Raw genomic sequence first — 16281 nt, 5'->3', positions numbered from 1 at the left:
TTAGGGCAGCAATTAGGTAAAAAGGCACTACAGTTTGTACTACACCACCTTCCCGCTAGACTTAAAAGATGGGAGCAATAGAATAGGGAAAAGGCAAGGACATTTAAAGCGTTTACAAAATTGCAAGGTGGCAATTCAGGTACTGTAATGTGTACGAAGTAATTCAAAAACATATTTTAGTTTTGTTGTCAAGTAGGAAGCTGCTTTTCAATGGCTATCCCTAGCTATTTGGTACAGAGGGTGTTTTTTTAATTGTCAGTTCTTAAGAGGTGTATGAAAAGAGCGTGGAACAAAAACCACATCCACTCCATACATTTCACTCCTCTACCCAGTTATCCTTGTCCATGGGGTCCAATCCCAGACTGGCAGGGGTTGGAAGGGACCTCTGGAGATCATCTCATCCAACCCCCTGCCAAAGCAGGGTCACCCAGAGCAGATTGGACAGGAATGCGTCCAGGCGGTTTTGGAATGTCTCCAGAGCAGGAGACTCCACAGCCTCTCTGGGCAGCCTCTTCCAGGGCTCTGCCACCCTCAAAGGAAAGAAGTTTTTCCTCATGTTGAGATGGAATTTCCCGTGTTCCAGTCTGTGCCCATTGCCCCTTGTCCTGTCACTGGGCACCACTGAGAAGAGTCTGACCCCACCCTCTTGCCACCCACCCTGTAGATATTGCTCAGCATTGATGGGATCCCCTCTCATCTTCTCTTCTCCAGGCTGAACAGCCCCAGGGCTCTGAGCCTGTCCTCAGCACAGAGATGCTCCAGTCCCTGACCATCTTTGTAGCCTCCGCTGGACTCTCTCCAGTAGTTCCCTGTCCTTGACCTGGGGAGCCCACCACTGGCACCAGCACTGCAGATGTGGCCTCCCCAGGGCAGAGCAGACAGGGAAGATAACCTCCCTCCACCTGCTGGCCACGGTCTTTTTAGTGTGCCCCAGGAGACCATTGGCCTTAGCCACAAGGGCACATGGCCAGCTCAAGGAACAAGCAACAGCTTAACCGAGTGCCACCAGCTCCTCTGTGGCTCCCCAGCAGCGCTCACAGGGACTCACACCAGCTGCTGAGACCAGCTTGGCGCTGAAGCTCCCCGCTCTCTGCTGGGGGTCAGGAACAGATTGTAACATGGGTTAAAATAATGCTTAAGAACAAATGACTTACTCTTCCCCAGTGAGAACCATAGAAACGTAAGAAATTCAGTAATTGGTTAGAAATTCAATTTGTGTTTCTGGTTTTTCAGAATCGCACTGAAACAAAAAGCACACACCCCATAGGATTCAACTCTGTAGATCAGCAGATATTGGAAAACAAATAATCAATCACCAAACAATTTTTTTTTTCATTTATTTAGCATAGTTCACCTTTACACTGCAGTTTCCGCCTGGGAACCAGGGGTTTGGCCATTTCTCATTCAGAGACTGACAGGCCCAACAGTGCCTCCACCTGCAGCAAGGCCGACCCTTCCCCAGCCCAGCACCGAACCTGGACCAGCACCAGCCAGAGCTCCCCAGGTGCCCCCAAACCCACACCCCTGCGTGCCACACGGGGCTGCCTCTGGGGGCAGCCAGGGGAGCTGCTCGCTCCCCGCCATTCTCCTGGGCTGCAGCAGGCACACCACAGCAGCTCAGCATCATCACACACAACAGTCCACGTGGGACTTTGAGAACTGGTGCATGGTTAGAACATAGAAACCCTTCCAGAAACCTGCTCAGTCTGATGTCACCACCTCCAGGCAAAGGGAAGATCCTAGGATGACAGCATTTTCCCTCAGATGATGAAATGGTTTGGGTAGGAAGGGACCTTTAAAGGCCATCCAGTCCAACCCCCTGCCATGAGCAGGGACATCTTCAACTAGATCAGGTTACTCAGAGGCCTGTCCAGCCTGGCCTGGAACACTTCCAGGGATGGGGCATCACCCACCTCTGGGCAACCTGGGCCAGCATCTCACCACCCTCAGTGTAGAACATTTCTTCCTTGTATCTAGTCTGAATACACCCTCTCTTTGTCCTTTTCTGGCCCACATACCTGTAAAGGTAAAGTTTGAGGTACAGCCCTGCACCACAGATATGCTCTAACACCCCCATTTTCTACCTCAGCAAGAGCAGAGTTTGCCAGTACCTAACCCAAGCCAGCCTGGCATTACTGGCAGCAGCACTCCAGCAAACTGCCCAGCCATTCACCTACCCGCCATCTTAAGCAAACCGTTCCACTGCTCCACTTGCAAACCTGAGGGCTCTGAGGCATCACACCAGCATCAGCACTCCCAGGCCCACATGGTTTTTGGGCAGAAAGCTAACGACTTCAAGGCAGACTCTCTGCCTGCCCCCAGTGCAGCACCCACCCCTCTGAGAGGACTACTGTTGAGAGGATGGAAGTCCCGCAGCCACTGGAACCTTTACAAAAGGCAAATGCACACACATCAGTAGGGCAGGGAGACTATTTATTGAGTATAGCTGTGCCGAGATGTTGTCGATGTGTCAGGGAACCCCCGGGAGCTTCTGGTGACAGCCTCATCCTCCCGGCGCTCAGTCCAGCTGCAAGAGAGCGAGAAAAGCGAGAGGCGTCAGCGGGAAGCGGCACACCCAGCACACCCACCCCTCCCGCACGGCCCCGGCCCTCACCTTAATGAAGCCGATGTCCTTGGCGTACTGCCGGAAGCACTGCCGGCACATGTTCAGGCCGTACTTGCGGATGAGGCCGTGGCGGTTAGAGCACACGCGGCTACAAGGGGAGAAGTGAGAGAGCAAGGCCGGTGAGGGGGGGTAATGGCGGCGCGGGGCAGAGGGATGGGCAGAGAAGGGACAGAGCGAGGCGGCTGCTACAGCTGGGAGAACCCAGCAGCCAGCAGGGGAGCCCCTGGGGCGCGTACTGACCAGGAGCGGGAGCCCTGGCCGAACTTCCTGGGGTGGCTCCAGTAGAGCTGCTGGTGGCCCATGCTGCCTGCTTGCCCGCCGAGCTGCAAGAGAAAGATGGCGGCCGGTGCGTGCGCTGATCACCCCCTGCGTGCTCCCGCCCTGCGGCGCGGCCCCGCCCCCCGCCGTGACGTCAGCGGCGGCAGGGCAGTAGAGGCGGCGGCGCGAGAAATGTAAACGCCGGGCGTGGTGGCGCGCGCCTGTAGTCCCAGCTACTCGGGAGGCTGAGCCCGCCGGATCGCTTGAGCCCAGGAGTTCTGGGCTGCAGTGCGCTATGCCGAGCGGGCGTCCGCGCTAAGGCCGGCATCAATATGGTGAGCCCCGGGGAGCCGGGGGACACCAGGTTGACTAAGGAGGGGTGAACCGGCCCAGGTCGGAGACGGAGCAGGTCAAAGCTCCCGTGCCGGTCAGTAGCGGGATCGCGCCTGTGAATAGCCACTGCAGCGTAGCCTGGGCAACACAGAGAGACGCGGGCTCCTTTTGCGGCCGCGCGCCGCTCCCGCCTTTTTCTCCTGCCCTCCTCGCGTGGATACCGCCTCCTGCCGGCCGCCCGCCGCCGCAGGGGCAGCGCGCGCGCGCCGCGGCGCCCCCTGCTGGCCTGAAACTGACACTGCGGGCGGGGCCGCCGCAGGGCAGCCATGTCTGCCGGCCCGGCCTGAGCTACGCAGGACCCATTTCTCTTCCAGTAATCTCACTTTTTGGTAAAGTCTCTTCTAATGCTTAGGAAAACTGCACTTTTAGAAAACTCTGGCGTCCAAATTGGTGAAAATATTTACTTTATGGTCAGCTGTGGGATGTGGGTCTCAAGGTTTCAGTGTTTTCAAGTTTAGCCAGGTGCAGGGATGAGGAGGAGTGAGACCCGGGCGCTTGACCCAAGCTGACAATAAGGTTATTTCATACCAAAACCGGCACATTCAATAGGAATTACAAAGTTTGCTGTGGAGTTTTTTTTCCCTCCCTTGATGTCTGGGATCCTGAGCATTCCTCTCCCCGGTGCCGGAGCCCTGCGCCCTTCCCTTCCTCCCGAAGTTGCAGCGCTCGCAGTGTCCCACATTGGCTGTCCCCTGCTGGGTGTGCACAGCGTCCTGTGATAGAATGGGCTGGGTATAGTTAGTCCTTGTCTATTTTATAATGGTATTGGGATCAATATGGTTTCTTTAAGTGTTATTAATGTTAATTATTTGGTCTTATCCTATTAAATCTGTTTGTATTTCAACCCTCATGTTTCCTTGTTTTTCCCAATTCCCCTTCCCAGGAGGGGAGGGTTCATCGGGTGAGAGAATAATTGTCTAAATGAGAATAAATTATTGTGGGTTGCTCCAACCATAACGCCTGCATCCCCGCAGCGAGCAGCCCGGGCTCACACAGTGCTGGCTTCACCCATCTTCCACCCCCAAGCCAGGAATTCTGTTAAATTCAGTGGTATTATTTCAATTTCTAAGTGGTATTATTCCAATATCTACTGCACCCAGGTTTCTGTGATTCTGCAATTAAAGCAACTCTTCCCAGGTGCTGAAATTTCACTGTAGAATGGAGATTCCCAACCTGCCCTATCTCTACCATCATGAATTCTTTAATTTTTCAAATTTTTCACTTTATGTAATTTCTCCCGGTTATTTTGGGAATGAGTCTTTCATGAGGCCTCACGTTCTCCTGTCGTTTAGACAGTCTGAGCCACCTCTGCCTCCAGAGCAGATAACGTGTGATGCTGGCAGCTAAATCAACCAAATGGCGACTGCACAGACAAACACAACTTTTCCCCAAGCTCGGTTTCTGAACATTTCTCTTATTTCTGGTGGTGTTACACCCAAACCCACCCTTCAGCAAGCCAGCCCCACCAGGGACAGGCAGCCACCCCTGAGGTGATGTTCTATCACTTACTGGTAGTGGTTTCTGTTGTCGCTGCGCTGGGCAGAACATCAGTGCTGGTATTTGCTGGTACCTTTGCAAATGAACACACAGAAGGATTTACTGTAAACCCTGTATTCCTCCATTACACGCTGCAATCGTAGAAATTGCCCTAAAAATTTGCCTGTGGTGTTGGACCTGTGGCAGAGCCACTCGCCCCCATAAGTGGCCGCATCCCAGGGGCCATCAGGGACCAGCAAGCCCAGAGGGGTCCTCACACCCACCGACCCCTCAGCTCCCCCATGGACCCTCACACCCGCCACCCCCTCAGCTCCCCCATGGACCCTCACACCCGCCACCTCCTCAGCTCTTCCATGGACCCTCACACCCACTGCCCCCTCAGCTCCTCCATGGCTGCTCAGCTCCCCCATGGACCCTCACACCCGCCACCCCCTCAGCTCCCCCATGGACCCTCACACCTGCCACCCCCTCAGCTCTTCCATGGACCCTCACACCCGCCGCCCCCTCAGCTCCTCCATGGACCCTCACATCCCCCATCCCTTTAGCTCCCCTGTGTCCCCTCACACCTTCAGTCCCCTCAGCTCCTCCACGGCCCCTCACGCCTGCCGTTCCCTCAGCTTCTCTAAGGCGCCTCGCACGTGCTACCGTCTCTTCCCGCCCAGCCCAGCCCAGCCCAGCCCAGCCCAGCCCAGCCAACCGCCTCCTGCAGGGGGCGCCGGCGCGCAGACCTGCGCTGAGGGGCCCTCGCTCGGGCTGCCCGGAGCTGCCGGTAGTGTCGGTACCGCCTGCACTGCCCGTACCGCCGCCGTCCCCGCCCGCCCTGAGAGCCCTTCCACTGGGCGGCCCCGCGGCCCCTGCCCGGCGGCGGCGGCGGTCGGCCGGGCCCACGGCAGCCCGGCATCGCGGCGGGCGCCTGCGCGCGGGGAGCGCGGGAGGCCCCCGGGCGGTGCCGCCCGCCCCGGATCGGACGGTTGTCCGGCGGCGGGGCGGGCGGCGATGCGGCTGCAGTGCGAGGTGGAGGTGGTCAGCCGGCTCCTGCCCACCTGCGGGCTGCGGGGCCGCGGCCGCGGCACCAGGGCCCTCCTCTCGCTGGGCCGCCCGCCCGGACGGGCCCGGGGCGGCGGGGTTTACCTCATGGTGTGCACGGCGAGGGACCGGGTCGGTACTCGCTACAAGGTGGGGACCGGACCGGAGCGGGGCGAGGGTGGGGGAGCCGGGCCCGGCTGGGGGGGGTCCCCTCGTGCCGCCGCGGCTGATGATGTCCCGCTGTGTCCCGCAGGTGCAGGAGAACATCGAGCGGTTCTTCACCCGGTTCGTGGAGGAGGGCAAGGCCACCGTGCGCCTCCGGGAGCCCGCCGTGGACGTCTGCCTCAGCAAGGTGGGTGTCGGGCCGGGACACCCCTGAGGAATCGGTGCTCCCACTCGAAAGCCAGCGGCCTGCGGGGGCGGCGGGGCGGCTCGCCGGGGTGCTGGACGGGCCCCAGTGGTCCCCGGGCTTGGGGTCCATCCAGCAAATGCCACACAGCGACTAAGTCCTGTCTTAACAGTCTCTTTTGGCCTCCTACAACTTTGGCATAGGAGGTGTAAGGGAGGCGGCGTGGAGGAGCTTGGCTTCGTATGTCCTCAGCAGGCTACAGCAAAAAGGGAGATATAAAGAAACCCGCTCATTTTGTGCCAGGAAGGCTGAGCCCAGCTTCTTTGTTGGGCTGCGTTCTGGTTCTCCCTCCTTCTGCTCCCTCCGGAGAAACAGCAGGAGCAGAAAAGTCCATTTCACCTATAGTTCTGTGTCTTCTATTTAGAAAGCAATAACTCTTTTCATCTCTGTGATGCAACGTCTTGCCCTTTGGCCATGAGTTCTATCAAACAGGTCATTGCTTATAGTTTTTCTAACTACAAACTGAGAAATATTCATGTCCGAGTGGGTAAGCAGTGTGCCCGCTGTGGTTTTCAGAGCTGGAAACACACGGTATGGATCAGCAGTAGAGGCACCATCTCACCTTAATGCTTAGCTGACAGTAGGACTCACCAATGTATTTGTTTACAGCGCATAGGATATTTGGAAGCTGTTAAAATGCTTTTAATAATGCTAAATTCACAAAAAAAATTTACACATTGACGGTCAGTTTTTACACTGTTCATTTTTTTTTCTGTGCCTGTTCTAGTAATCTTTTGTAGCCTTGTAGAAAAGGACAGCAGGATGGCTTTTCTAACTTAGAGTTAGGATGTGTTAATAAAAGCAACTAACAGTGATTTTTTGTTTGGAAAATCACTTTGACTTCCCATTGCAACTGTGATTCTTTGGCCCAAAGGAGATCCTTTAATAATTTCAGTGATGTCAGACCAAGCAGCTGTAATCATGAGTGCTGAAGTTTACTCCTTCAGAAGCAAAATGTTTTCTCAAAGGGCCTGGCTAAGGAGAAATGCACGAGGTGTGTTTAAACTCCAGCTGCAACAGGCACCAACAATTTTGCCAGAGCACAGTGGGGCTCAGGGTAGGCTGTGAGGTCTGCTTAAGAAACAATGTGAATTAATCTGTACTCAGGATGGTCACATACTGAAAAGAAAACAAATACGACCCAGCAAGAAAGAAAAAGTGATTATTTTATTGGGAGTAAGGCCAATAACTGAATATAAGCCTGAATATAGTTGTGGTAGCCTAAGATTTTGCAGAATATGGTGCAGGACTACGGTGATTAGGAAGTACCTTGTCTGTGCAAGAGTGAAGACTATGGTGGTAAGGAAGGCAGCCTTAATTTGATGAAGAGAGCAGTTCGCCTTAGCAGGGTTAAACAGAAAAGAAGCAGTGTGTGTCCAAATCCAATTGAATTGTTTTTCTTGTCGTAAGCAAATGTGCTCTTATGCAAAAAAGAAAACTCATGCATGTTGCGTTAGATCCAGAATAACTTCTTGTTCTACATCCTTTACTCTGAGTATTTCTGCTGAAGTGTGAGAAGTCAAAAAGCTTTATCGTGGAACAAAGGTGCAAAAGCAGGCCTGTTGTGATAATACATATTCCTCTTAAATGCTCCAAATCCAGAAAACCAATTTAAGATTATTGATAATTTTTCCATAGTGTTTCTGCTATTTCATAATTTCATTACAGAAAGGCTTTTTAACTCTCAAAGATGGACAAAAGCTTTGTAGAAAAGAGATTTCCAGGTATGTCTATGCTCATTGCGTGCAGCGACCATGCAAAACTCCACTCTTTGTACTCTGCCAGGCGGTGCCATTTGCTGCATTCAGCCACATCAGAAGTTAAGCTGAGAAACATCCGTCCGGAGCATTCAACCCTGGAGCAAAAATCATAAAATCACTGTGGTTTGGTTTTTTCCTTCAGCAAGCCTGTGCCTGCTACATCGCACACAAAGTCTGAAATCCATGTAATCTCTGATTGCCCTGTCATCATTCATTTAGTTCTGAAACAAGGGACTCGTAAGGCATTAACGCATATTAACCTCTTTTCCCAACATCTTTTCTGTGGTGCAGACTTCAGACTTGTGGCAGAAAATTGTATCCTGAGCGCTTCCAACTAATTCTTTGCCTTTTTCCTTAGTTGTATCCTATTATTTTTCTCAAGATATTCAAGGTTTCTCAACAACAAGGTTTACAGGTACTACATTACCTTTACGAAGGTATTGTGGAGGAAATTATGTGTCTCAAAGATTCAGAATACAAAGTACTCTTAATTTCAATTCACATGAACAGTGCAAACTTACTCTTAATGTCCTAGAGCTTTTGGCTACAAGAAACTGGTATCTATTGTGTCTCATGCTTTGAGATCAAAGAAATATTGCCTGTAATTCAAGTCTAATGTATAGTTAGTTATTTTACTTGGTGTTTACAGATATGAAGGACTTTTTTCTTCTTACTTCCAAGTTTAGTTAGCTAATTATTGCCCTTGGAAACATGACTAGTCTGCCTGTAGTTAGGGAGAGTCCCATAGCTAGATGTTTTTGTTAAATTCGTTGAGATAATGAACACTGGTGGTCTTGGATAACAAAGGTATTTGATGTGCAACTTGCTTATCTCTGGAGGATGCCGCATCAGGACATAAGAGAACAGATGTGCACAGGGTGATTGAGGAGATCGGTCATTAGGTTAGCAATGCAGTCAAATATGTTTGACCATTATTGTCTTTATATCACAGTAGCATCCAGAAGTTTCCAAGATCATTGCTCTGTTGTGCTCAGTACTTGTAGCGTATTATGTAAGCTGGTTCTGGACACTCTAGAATTTGGTATAAACAAATACATTTAGGAGCAAAATTGTCTTTTGGGTGCAGAAATGGGTGTCACTAGGCTTGGGGAAGTTACAGCTGGGAACAGTGCAAACCTCTCAACTCCACGCCATCCCAAAACTCCAAGTTTGTTCTTTCCTGCAATGAGAGGTGACTTTTCCTTGTATGGATGCATCGTGCTTTTTGTTTTAGAATTCACTTTATAGGTTAGTGTCTGTCAACTGCACTTCAGGTTGAGTAGAGACGTGCTAGAAAATGTAGAAGAGAAATAGTTGGTCACCTTCTTATTCATAAAAGTTGATTATATCAGTACAACAAATGTATCACGGCTTTCTTGACCTTTATTTAAAATACAGGTCATTAATTTCATGCTCTGTCCTTACTGCCATTGTATTATATCCCATCTAAAGCAAAATTGGTCAGTTGTTTGCAGGACTGCAAATAATTATCCTCTTGTTTGAGGCTGGCACAACCAAAAAGAGCTGTGTGTGACCAGAAGCACCTATTTAACCTGCCTTGAAGCTTTCCACCTTCCTTTGTGTTTAAATTTAACCTGAGTTTCCACGCTTATTGTTCCCAGCAACTTTCAGAAATGATTGTGTCAAGTTTTAGATTTCTGATTTCCGCGTGTGTGTTTTTATAAACTGTCCCTTTATCATGCTGGAGGTTAGGAAGATCACAGTGCATCAGGTGGTTTTTTTCCTGTACTTTATTTTCAGCTGTGAATTCAGTGCTTTGTTCTTTTTCTGAGTAATGCCATGCCGTTTGTTTGATCTAGATTATTCAGAGAGGTTGTAACTTCTCATTGAAATTGCATGCTATTTGTTCTTAAATACTGTAAACGGCACATCAGCCTGGTAGACCCGAGTTGTTTCCCATTTCATTGCCCTGCTGAGTTGGTAGCTCCTGATACATGTACAAAAATAGTTCAGAAAGTGTTAGCACAAATGAGCACAAGGATAATGAACTTTTAATTCCACATTTGTGTTTTTCTGTAGGCAAATGCCAGCAGTTTAAAGAATTTCCTTTCAGCTGTGAGACTGGCTCACCAAGGGACTGACATAGGAGCTCTCCCGCTCTCTGCTTTGGTACCAGCAAAGACGTCAGAAGTTGAAAAACCTAAGACCAAAATGATCATAACTTCCAGAAGGGACTACCCTCTCACCAAAAACTTTCCTTACTCCCTTGAACATCTCCAAGCCTCATACTGCAAACTTGCTCGGATCGACATGCGTGTCCTTTGTTTGAAGAAACTCCAAAAACTAGACCTAAGTCATAATCATATCAAGCAGCTGCCAGCTACTATTGGTGACCTGATCTGTCTTCAGGAGCTTAATTTGCACGACAATCATCTGGAGTCCTTCAGTGGGGCTCTGTGCAACTCCACCCTGCAGAAGTCTCTTCAGTTCTTGGACCTCAGCCAAAATAAAATTAAAGCACTTCCAATTCAGTTTTGCCAGCTGCGTGAACTCGTTAACCTAAAGCTCGATGACAATGAGTTGATTAGGTTGCCATTCAAGATTGGCCAGTTAGATCATCTGCGCTTTCTGTCGGCAGCTCGAAACAAACTTCCGTTCTTGCCCAGTGATTTTAGGAAACTCTGTCTTGAGAACTTGGATCTCTTTGGAAATCCTTTTGAACAGCCTAATCCGCTTGTTCCCAACATACAACTGAAAATACCATTGACTTTATTAGAGTGCGCAGCAAGAGCAACTATAAATTACAGGTAAGAGTAGCAGGATGGGTAGACATTACACCTAATCCCTTTCAAATCTGTCAAGTCTAAACTTTCCTGACTTGATTTTTTTTTTCTCCTGTCAGTGGCAATTGCTCTTCACCTACTAAAATCATGAGGTTAAAGTTGCTTCTAATTCCACTTGTAAAATTATCCCTTTGTTATACAGGATAACACCGTAATCAGTGACTTGGAAGCATTTAGAGAAAGCCATAGGTTGAAATGTTTTTATCCACAAAATGGGGGCACCGTAACAGAATATTCTTTCCCAAGCAAGAATCAGTTCTACAACCCTGAACCAATTCTGGTATTTTGTGTTGAGGAGCTTACATTGCAGTGGATTTTGTGGCACAGATCATATTTTATGTTGGGCTCTAGCTTGGAAAATGCTTTCAGACCTGGTTGCCCTTCATCCTGTGCTCACATTAAAGTACGCTAAAACCGTGTGTAATACCCGTGAGCCCATCACTGTCCTTTCCTGTGTGAGAACAGCGTGTTGGCAAAAGGTTACCTTCACGGTTACAGACATGGATCTGTCTGCTTCTGCTCGAAGTGGGACCTTGCACAAGCCGAGTAGTGTTAGAAAGGTAGCGCAAGGTCGCCTCTCAGAGGGCGAATGTGACACCGGAGTTGGCATTGCCCACTGTGGGCTTCTCCCTACCTTAGGTATTCCTTCAGCTGTTAATTTCCTTTGGTGGTGCAGTGAGGGTTTTCCGTCTTAGGCGGAGAAGCCCAGTTCTAAGGTAATTTAAAAATTATTATTTCACCAAGTACACACGAGCCTGGCCAGGCTGCTGTTTGTTACCAGTTTTCTCTGCTTCCTTCACACTGCTGACATAGCTCTGCCTGCGTGCCGCTGCCTGTGATCCTTCCGGCACCAGGTGCTGCTACTCCCACCCCGTTCTGGGTGGAAAGGGAGCAAGAAGATGGAAAAGAGTCACGGGTACAGAAAGGGGCTGAGAGACAGACTGGAAATGTTCCTAATCTCCATTCTGTGCCCGTTCCTGCCTTGGGGGTGGGGAGCGCCCCATAAACATGGGTTAATTGCTCAGAAGTCTGTGCTAAAGGTGTCCACAGGCATGCAGGGCACACCCTGGAAATGAGCAGAGCAGCCAAATGTTCTGCTTCAAAACCCACTTCTGACCTTGCTGATTTTATTACAGCAATTAAACTCCACGTGTCTCCTTTCCCAACTTTATAGAAATTGCAGTGGTTTTGATACAACTATTATTAGGGCTTGGGTTTTTTTCCCAGAAAATGTAATCCCTCAACGCTGGTGAGATTTTGGTGCTCAGTTACCGGAGTACCTAAGGATACCTGGTTGTTAGCGCAGCCCCTGGCCCCCATGCAGCAGGCTTTAAGAAAATGGCACCACGCAGAACAAAAAAGGCTCTTCTGTTCCAGGAGCCTCAGTGAGATAAGGGTGCCCACGGGTCTGTAATTATTAGGAGACAGCATTGGTCAGAGTGCTGATTATCCAATTATTATTATTGGGCCTTTGAGCAACCTGGTCTGGTGGGAGGTGTCCCTGCTCAGGGCAGGGGGTTGGAACGAGATGGTCTTTAAGGTCTCTTCCAACCTAAACCCTTCTATGAAATGGAAAAGAAAAAGAAAAAAAAGTCTAACAAGTGGGCAACAGACATCCTGTCTGCCATTCATTGGATGTGAGAATTAACAAAGAATGAGAAACAGAGTGATGATGGGCTGTAAAAACCTCGAGAAAGGAAGAAAACAGAAGGAGGGAAGATGCGAAAGAAAATGTTTGGAAATCAATCTTCATAGTGACATTCTGAGCAAGTGCCAGAGCTGTGAAGATGCTCTTCCTGACCGGAAAAAAAAAATGTCCTGAAATTGAGGTGGTGAAAAAAAACCCACAGGAGTCTTAGCTATGTGAATGATGGTATGTAGAAAGAATTGGGAATATGTAGGTGTAGTCGGGCTGTGAGTCAGTGAGACCCAGTCTGCGAGTGTCGAGTGACAGCTGGCACTGGCGATACCCACACTTTGAAGTTAACTCGAGAGAGTACTTCAGGGAAACTATTTATTTTGTACCCCAAACACAATGCCCCCCTGCTGCGAATTTAAAAGAAGCAATTCTTTTTCCTGTCTCTGGATGTCATCATTGACACGATGGACAAAAAGAGCAGTATATTAAGAGAACCTTAATTTATTGCCCACAATGTAGTACTACTGGGAAAAGTCTCATTTTATCTCGTTTCCTCTGGATGCAGCGTTTTTACGCTCCTACCACTTCTTCATATTAGAGAGTGAGGAGTAAATTATGGGTGCTTTGTCAGGCCAGGATGAAATACAGTGATTTTCCTGGCTAATGTGAGGGAAGAGCAGGTATGCGCCCAGTTCTCTCATTCTTAATCTTCTTTTTAATTCTCTAATTCTCTATGGCTGTGGTACAGGTTATGATTTATGTGAACCCCCTGGTTCCCATTGCAGTGTCTTCGAGAGTTCAGGTCCTTGGTACTTAGGGGTCATTAACATGGTTGTATGTTTTCAGGGACTGTCTTGGAGAGTGGCATTTAATTCCAATATTGCAAGTGGCAAAATTTAAAATTTGCCTTGTCTATGATCCTGGAAAGGTGTTTTTTCCAACTGGTGCATATGGCATGTCACTGTGTTTGAGTGACGTTGGTTAATTTTGTAGTGAATTCACACTTGCTCCTCTTGTTCAACAGAATCCCTTATGGTTGTCATCTCCTTCCTTCTCACCTCTGCGAAGATCTGGAAGTGGCTAAAACATGCCAGTGCGGCAGGGCCTGTCTGAGCAGCTTCATTCAGATCACGGTGACCATGAATCTCCATCACGTAGCTCACACCGTGGTCCTCGTGGATAACATGGGAGGTACGGAAGCACCCATCATCTGCTACTTCTGTTCTCTAGACTGCTATTCCCAGTTCCTGGACAGGTACCTGCAGAGTAACGGGTGACCATTATCGGGCGCAAGAGCTCTGCCTGAAGTTCTGTCCAGTGATGGAGGAGCCTGAAATTGTTTTCTGCTTGTTAATGTCAGTCTTGCAGTGAGGGGGCACTGTCAGCCTGATCCTGTGGCCTGACTGTTCCTCCACCACTAGAGTCTCTCTTCAGTTGGAATAAAGAGTGATGCTTAGCTTGAATGAATCTTTCTTAGAACATATTTTGCTTTCTTTTTCCTATTACTGTGACTTTGTTCGGAGTATCATGGCAGTTTTCTTTGCTTTGTGGCGTAAGTGGTTTCTTCTTGCTAGGAGAAGGGAGGTGAACGTGTATCAAACTGCTTTGCTTACACTTAAGGCTCTGAACTCTGCCGACAGAAGATGACTGCGTCGGCTTTATCCCTGGACTGGGCTCTTCCCGACTTGTTTACTTGTAGAGCAACTTGTTAGGCTGCTACGAGAAGAAATTACGGTGTGAGCAGTGTAAAACTGGTCATGCAATTCCAGGTGCTTTTTAAAAAGTTCTGTTCAAGCGTTCTCGCTTCAAGCAGGGACCAGCGTTGCTGTTTTTTTTACCCGAGCAGATGTTTATGGGTTTATCTCTTTGTGATACAAGAAGTGTCTTTTTCTAAATATGTGACCTAAACTTTGTTTCTTAACTCTCATGTTTTTAAGGTTCTTGAATTGTTCACTGTGTCACAGCTTATTAAATTTTGAAACCCTTCTATGTATATGTGAATTGTGTTTTCTCTAATGAGTTTTTCATCCAGTGTATTCTAGGGATTAGCTCCTGCCCTTTTTCCTGGTGAAGATACCAAAATACTGGAGAGTATCCACGCACCCTTATTTCATTTCTTGTCAGCTGGTCCGTGGCTGGGGTATTGAAACGGCACAGAACAAGAGTCCCTTGAAATGTCTGGAGGCATCCCATGCCCCGGGACACGTGATGGCTTGGAGGGAGGATGTTACGCTGTTATTTTTGAAGCGGTATTGACTGCCCAGGAGTGACTTGCGCATTCTGCATCTCTTTGGGTCGTAGGTAAATGCGCCGCTGTGTAGTTTCAATAGGAAAACAAGACATTTGTAGTTAGCGAGTGCAGAACCAATCTAGACGGGGCTTCAGAAGACAGCCTGATGCAATGTGTAGCGGGAGGAGCGGCCTGAAAGGTGGCAGCGGGCTTTGGAAGAAGGTACTGGCTTCATCCACATTTTCAAAATCATCAGTTTCAAACCATTGAAATCCAATGGCTAATCCAAGCCATTGACAGCAGAAACAAGTATTGAAGCACGCCTACTGAAGGGCTTTGCTCTGACAAGGCCAGGGGATGCGTTTCCCTGAGGAAGAGGAACCTTTATTCTAGAAATATTGAGCGTCATTAAAACTTTCTGCGAATGTCAAAGTAGCGTGGACTGTGATGTCTTTATACAGTATTTGTAAAACAGTAACTTTTAAGCAAATACAGGAAGATTTGGATGAATCGTCTCTTCTGTTGCTCTTCAGCTACAGAGAACTTGTGAAGGAGGAGGCCAAGTGTGCCTGTTTACCTCAACAACCATCTCCGAAAAGCACCGCAGAGGTAACCCTGGGAGCTTTTAAATAGTCATATGCTAATGCTGCTGTAAAGGGAGCCAGAGCTCGTCCTGATTGCAGCAGCCTGGAGATTACTCATTTGCAAAAATACCTTTTAGGTGGAGTGCGTGATTAAGAGGAGGGAAGTGGAGGAGACAGAGAAATTGGGCCTCCTGTGGGACTCCAGGAATTTTTGATGCAGCTGCAGATGTGTGGGTGGCCGCAGCCTCCCGGAAAGCCAGATGTGCAGGGTGGAGGAGGAGCCCCACCTGCCTGGCCTGGAGGCGAGCAGCTGGCTGGTGTGGGCTCAGCTGGGAAGTCCTTTCCAAGCCCTGCTCCACTGGGAGAAGGGACCAGCTGGGGGTTAAAGGCTGATGTGAAAAGGAGCGTGGCCTCTCTTGGCATGAGAGGCAGGCAGTGAACTGTGGGAAAAGGCTTTTTCTCTGGGAATATCTTGCTGTACTGATGGTTTTTAAATCCTCTGTGTGTACGCTGGCGTGCCATTAACTCTGAAGCGAATGAATGTCATCCCCAAAACTGACTTGGCTTCCCTTAATCCTCTGAAATTACAGTAGCTGACACTGTTCGAGGAGGGCGGCAGGGTGCTGGAGCCCCTTTCTGGAGAGGTTCCTCCCCATCCATCCCTGCATTAGTACTAGAGCACCTTCTAGCAACGCAGCGACATCCCCAGCATGCTGTGATCTCGCTGTCTCCATGGAAGTCAAACACGCGGAGGAGACTTCTAAACTCCCTGCTTTCCCACCTTCCAACAAAAGATGAAGAAAAGGGAAATATAGGAAGGAAGCCTTTCAGGAGCATCTTCTCCAGTGGTTTGCCTTGCCCGCCAGTAGGACAGCTGTGGTGTCTGGTAGATCCACTCCAGCTCGCTTTTCATCATTGTGCTGGGCTCGTTTGCGGGGGAAAGGCCGATGAGCAGGTGCGGACTCTGGTGTAGATGACAAAAGACGGGCACGGTTCTGTTGTCTGATATTGCAAAGGCAGGAGAGTGCGTGACCCAACTGTTGTATCTGGGGCTT

At 49.3% G+C, this 16281-nt stretch overlaps 2 protein-coding genes across 2 annotated transcripts; one reads left to right on the top strand and one right to left on the bottom strand.

The window, feature by feature from the left end:
* Window positions 1-2416: 2416 nt before the first annotated feature.
* Window positions 2417-3017, bottom strand: RPS29 (ribosomal protein S29). The gene is made up of 3 exons (XM_074586914.1): window positions 2867-3017; window positions 2615-2714; window positions 2417-2527 (listed from the first exon to the last, which is right to left on the bottom strand). Exons 1-3 carry the CDS (start codon window positions 2926-2928, stop codon window positions 2519-2521), a joined length of 171 nt encoding a protein of 56 aa, XP_074443015.1. The 5' UTR covers window positions 2929-3017; the 3' UTR covers window positions 2417-2518.
* Window positions 3018-5529: 2512 nt separating this feature from the next.
* LRR1 (leucine rich repeat protein 1) lies at window positions 5530-14405 on the top strand. The gene is made up of 4 exons (XM_074583598.1): window positions 5530-5950; window positions 6054-6152; window positions 10010-10737; window positions 13437-14405. Exons 1-4 carry the CDS (start codon window positions 5771-5773, stop codon window positions 13687-13689), a joined length of 1260 nt encoding a protein of 419 aa, XP_074439699.1. The 5' UTR covers window positions 5530-5770; the 3' UTR covers window positions 13690-14405.
* Window positions 14406-16281: the final 1876 nt, after the last annotated feature.

This window comes from Larus michahellis, chromosome 4 (genome assembly GCF_964199755.1).
Source record: "Larus michahellis chromosome 4, bLarMic1.1, whole genome shotgun sequence".
Classification (NCBI taxonomy): Eukaryota; Metazoa; Chordata; class Aves; order Charadriiformes; family Laridae; genus Larus; species Larus michahellis.
This window is presented reverse-complemented; position numbering and strand designations above follow the sequence as displayed.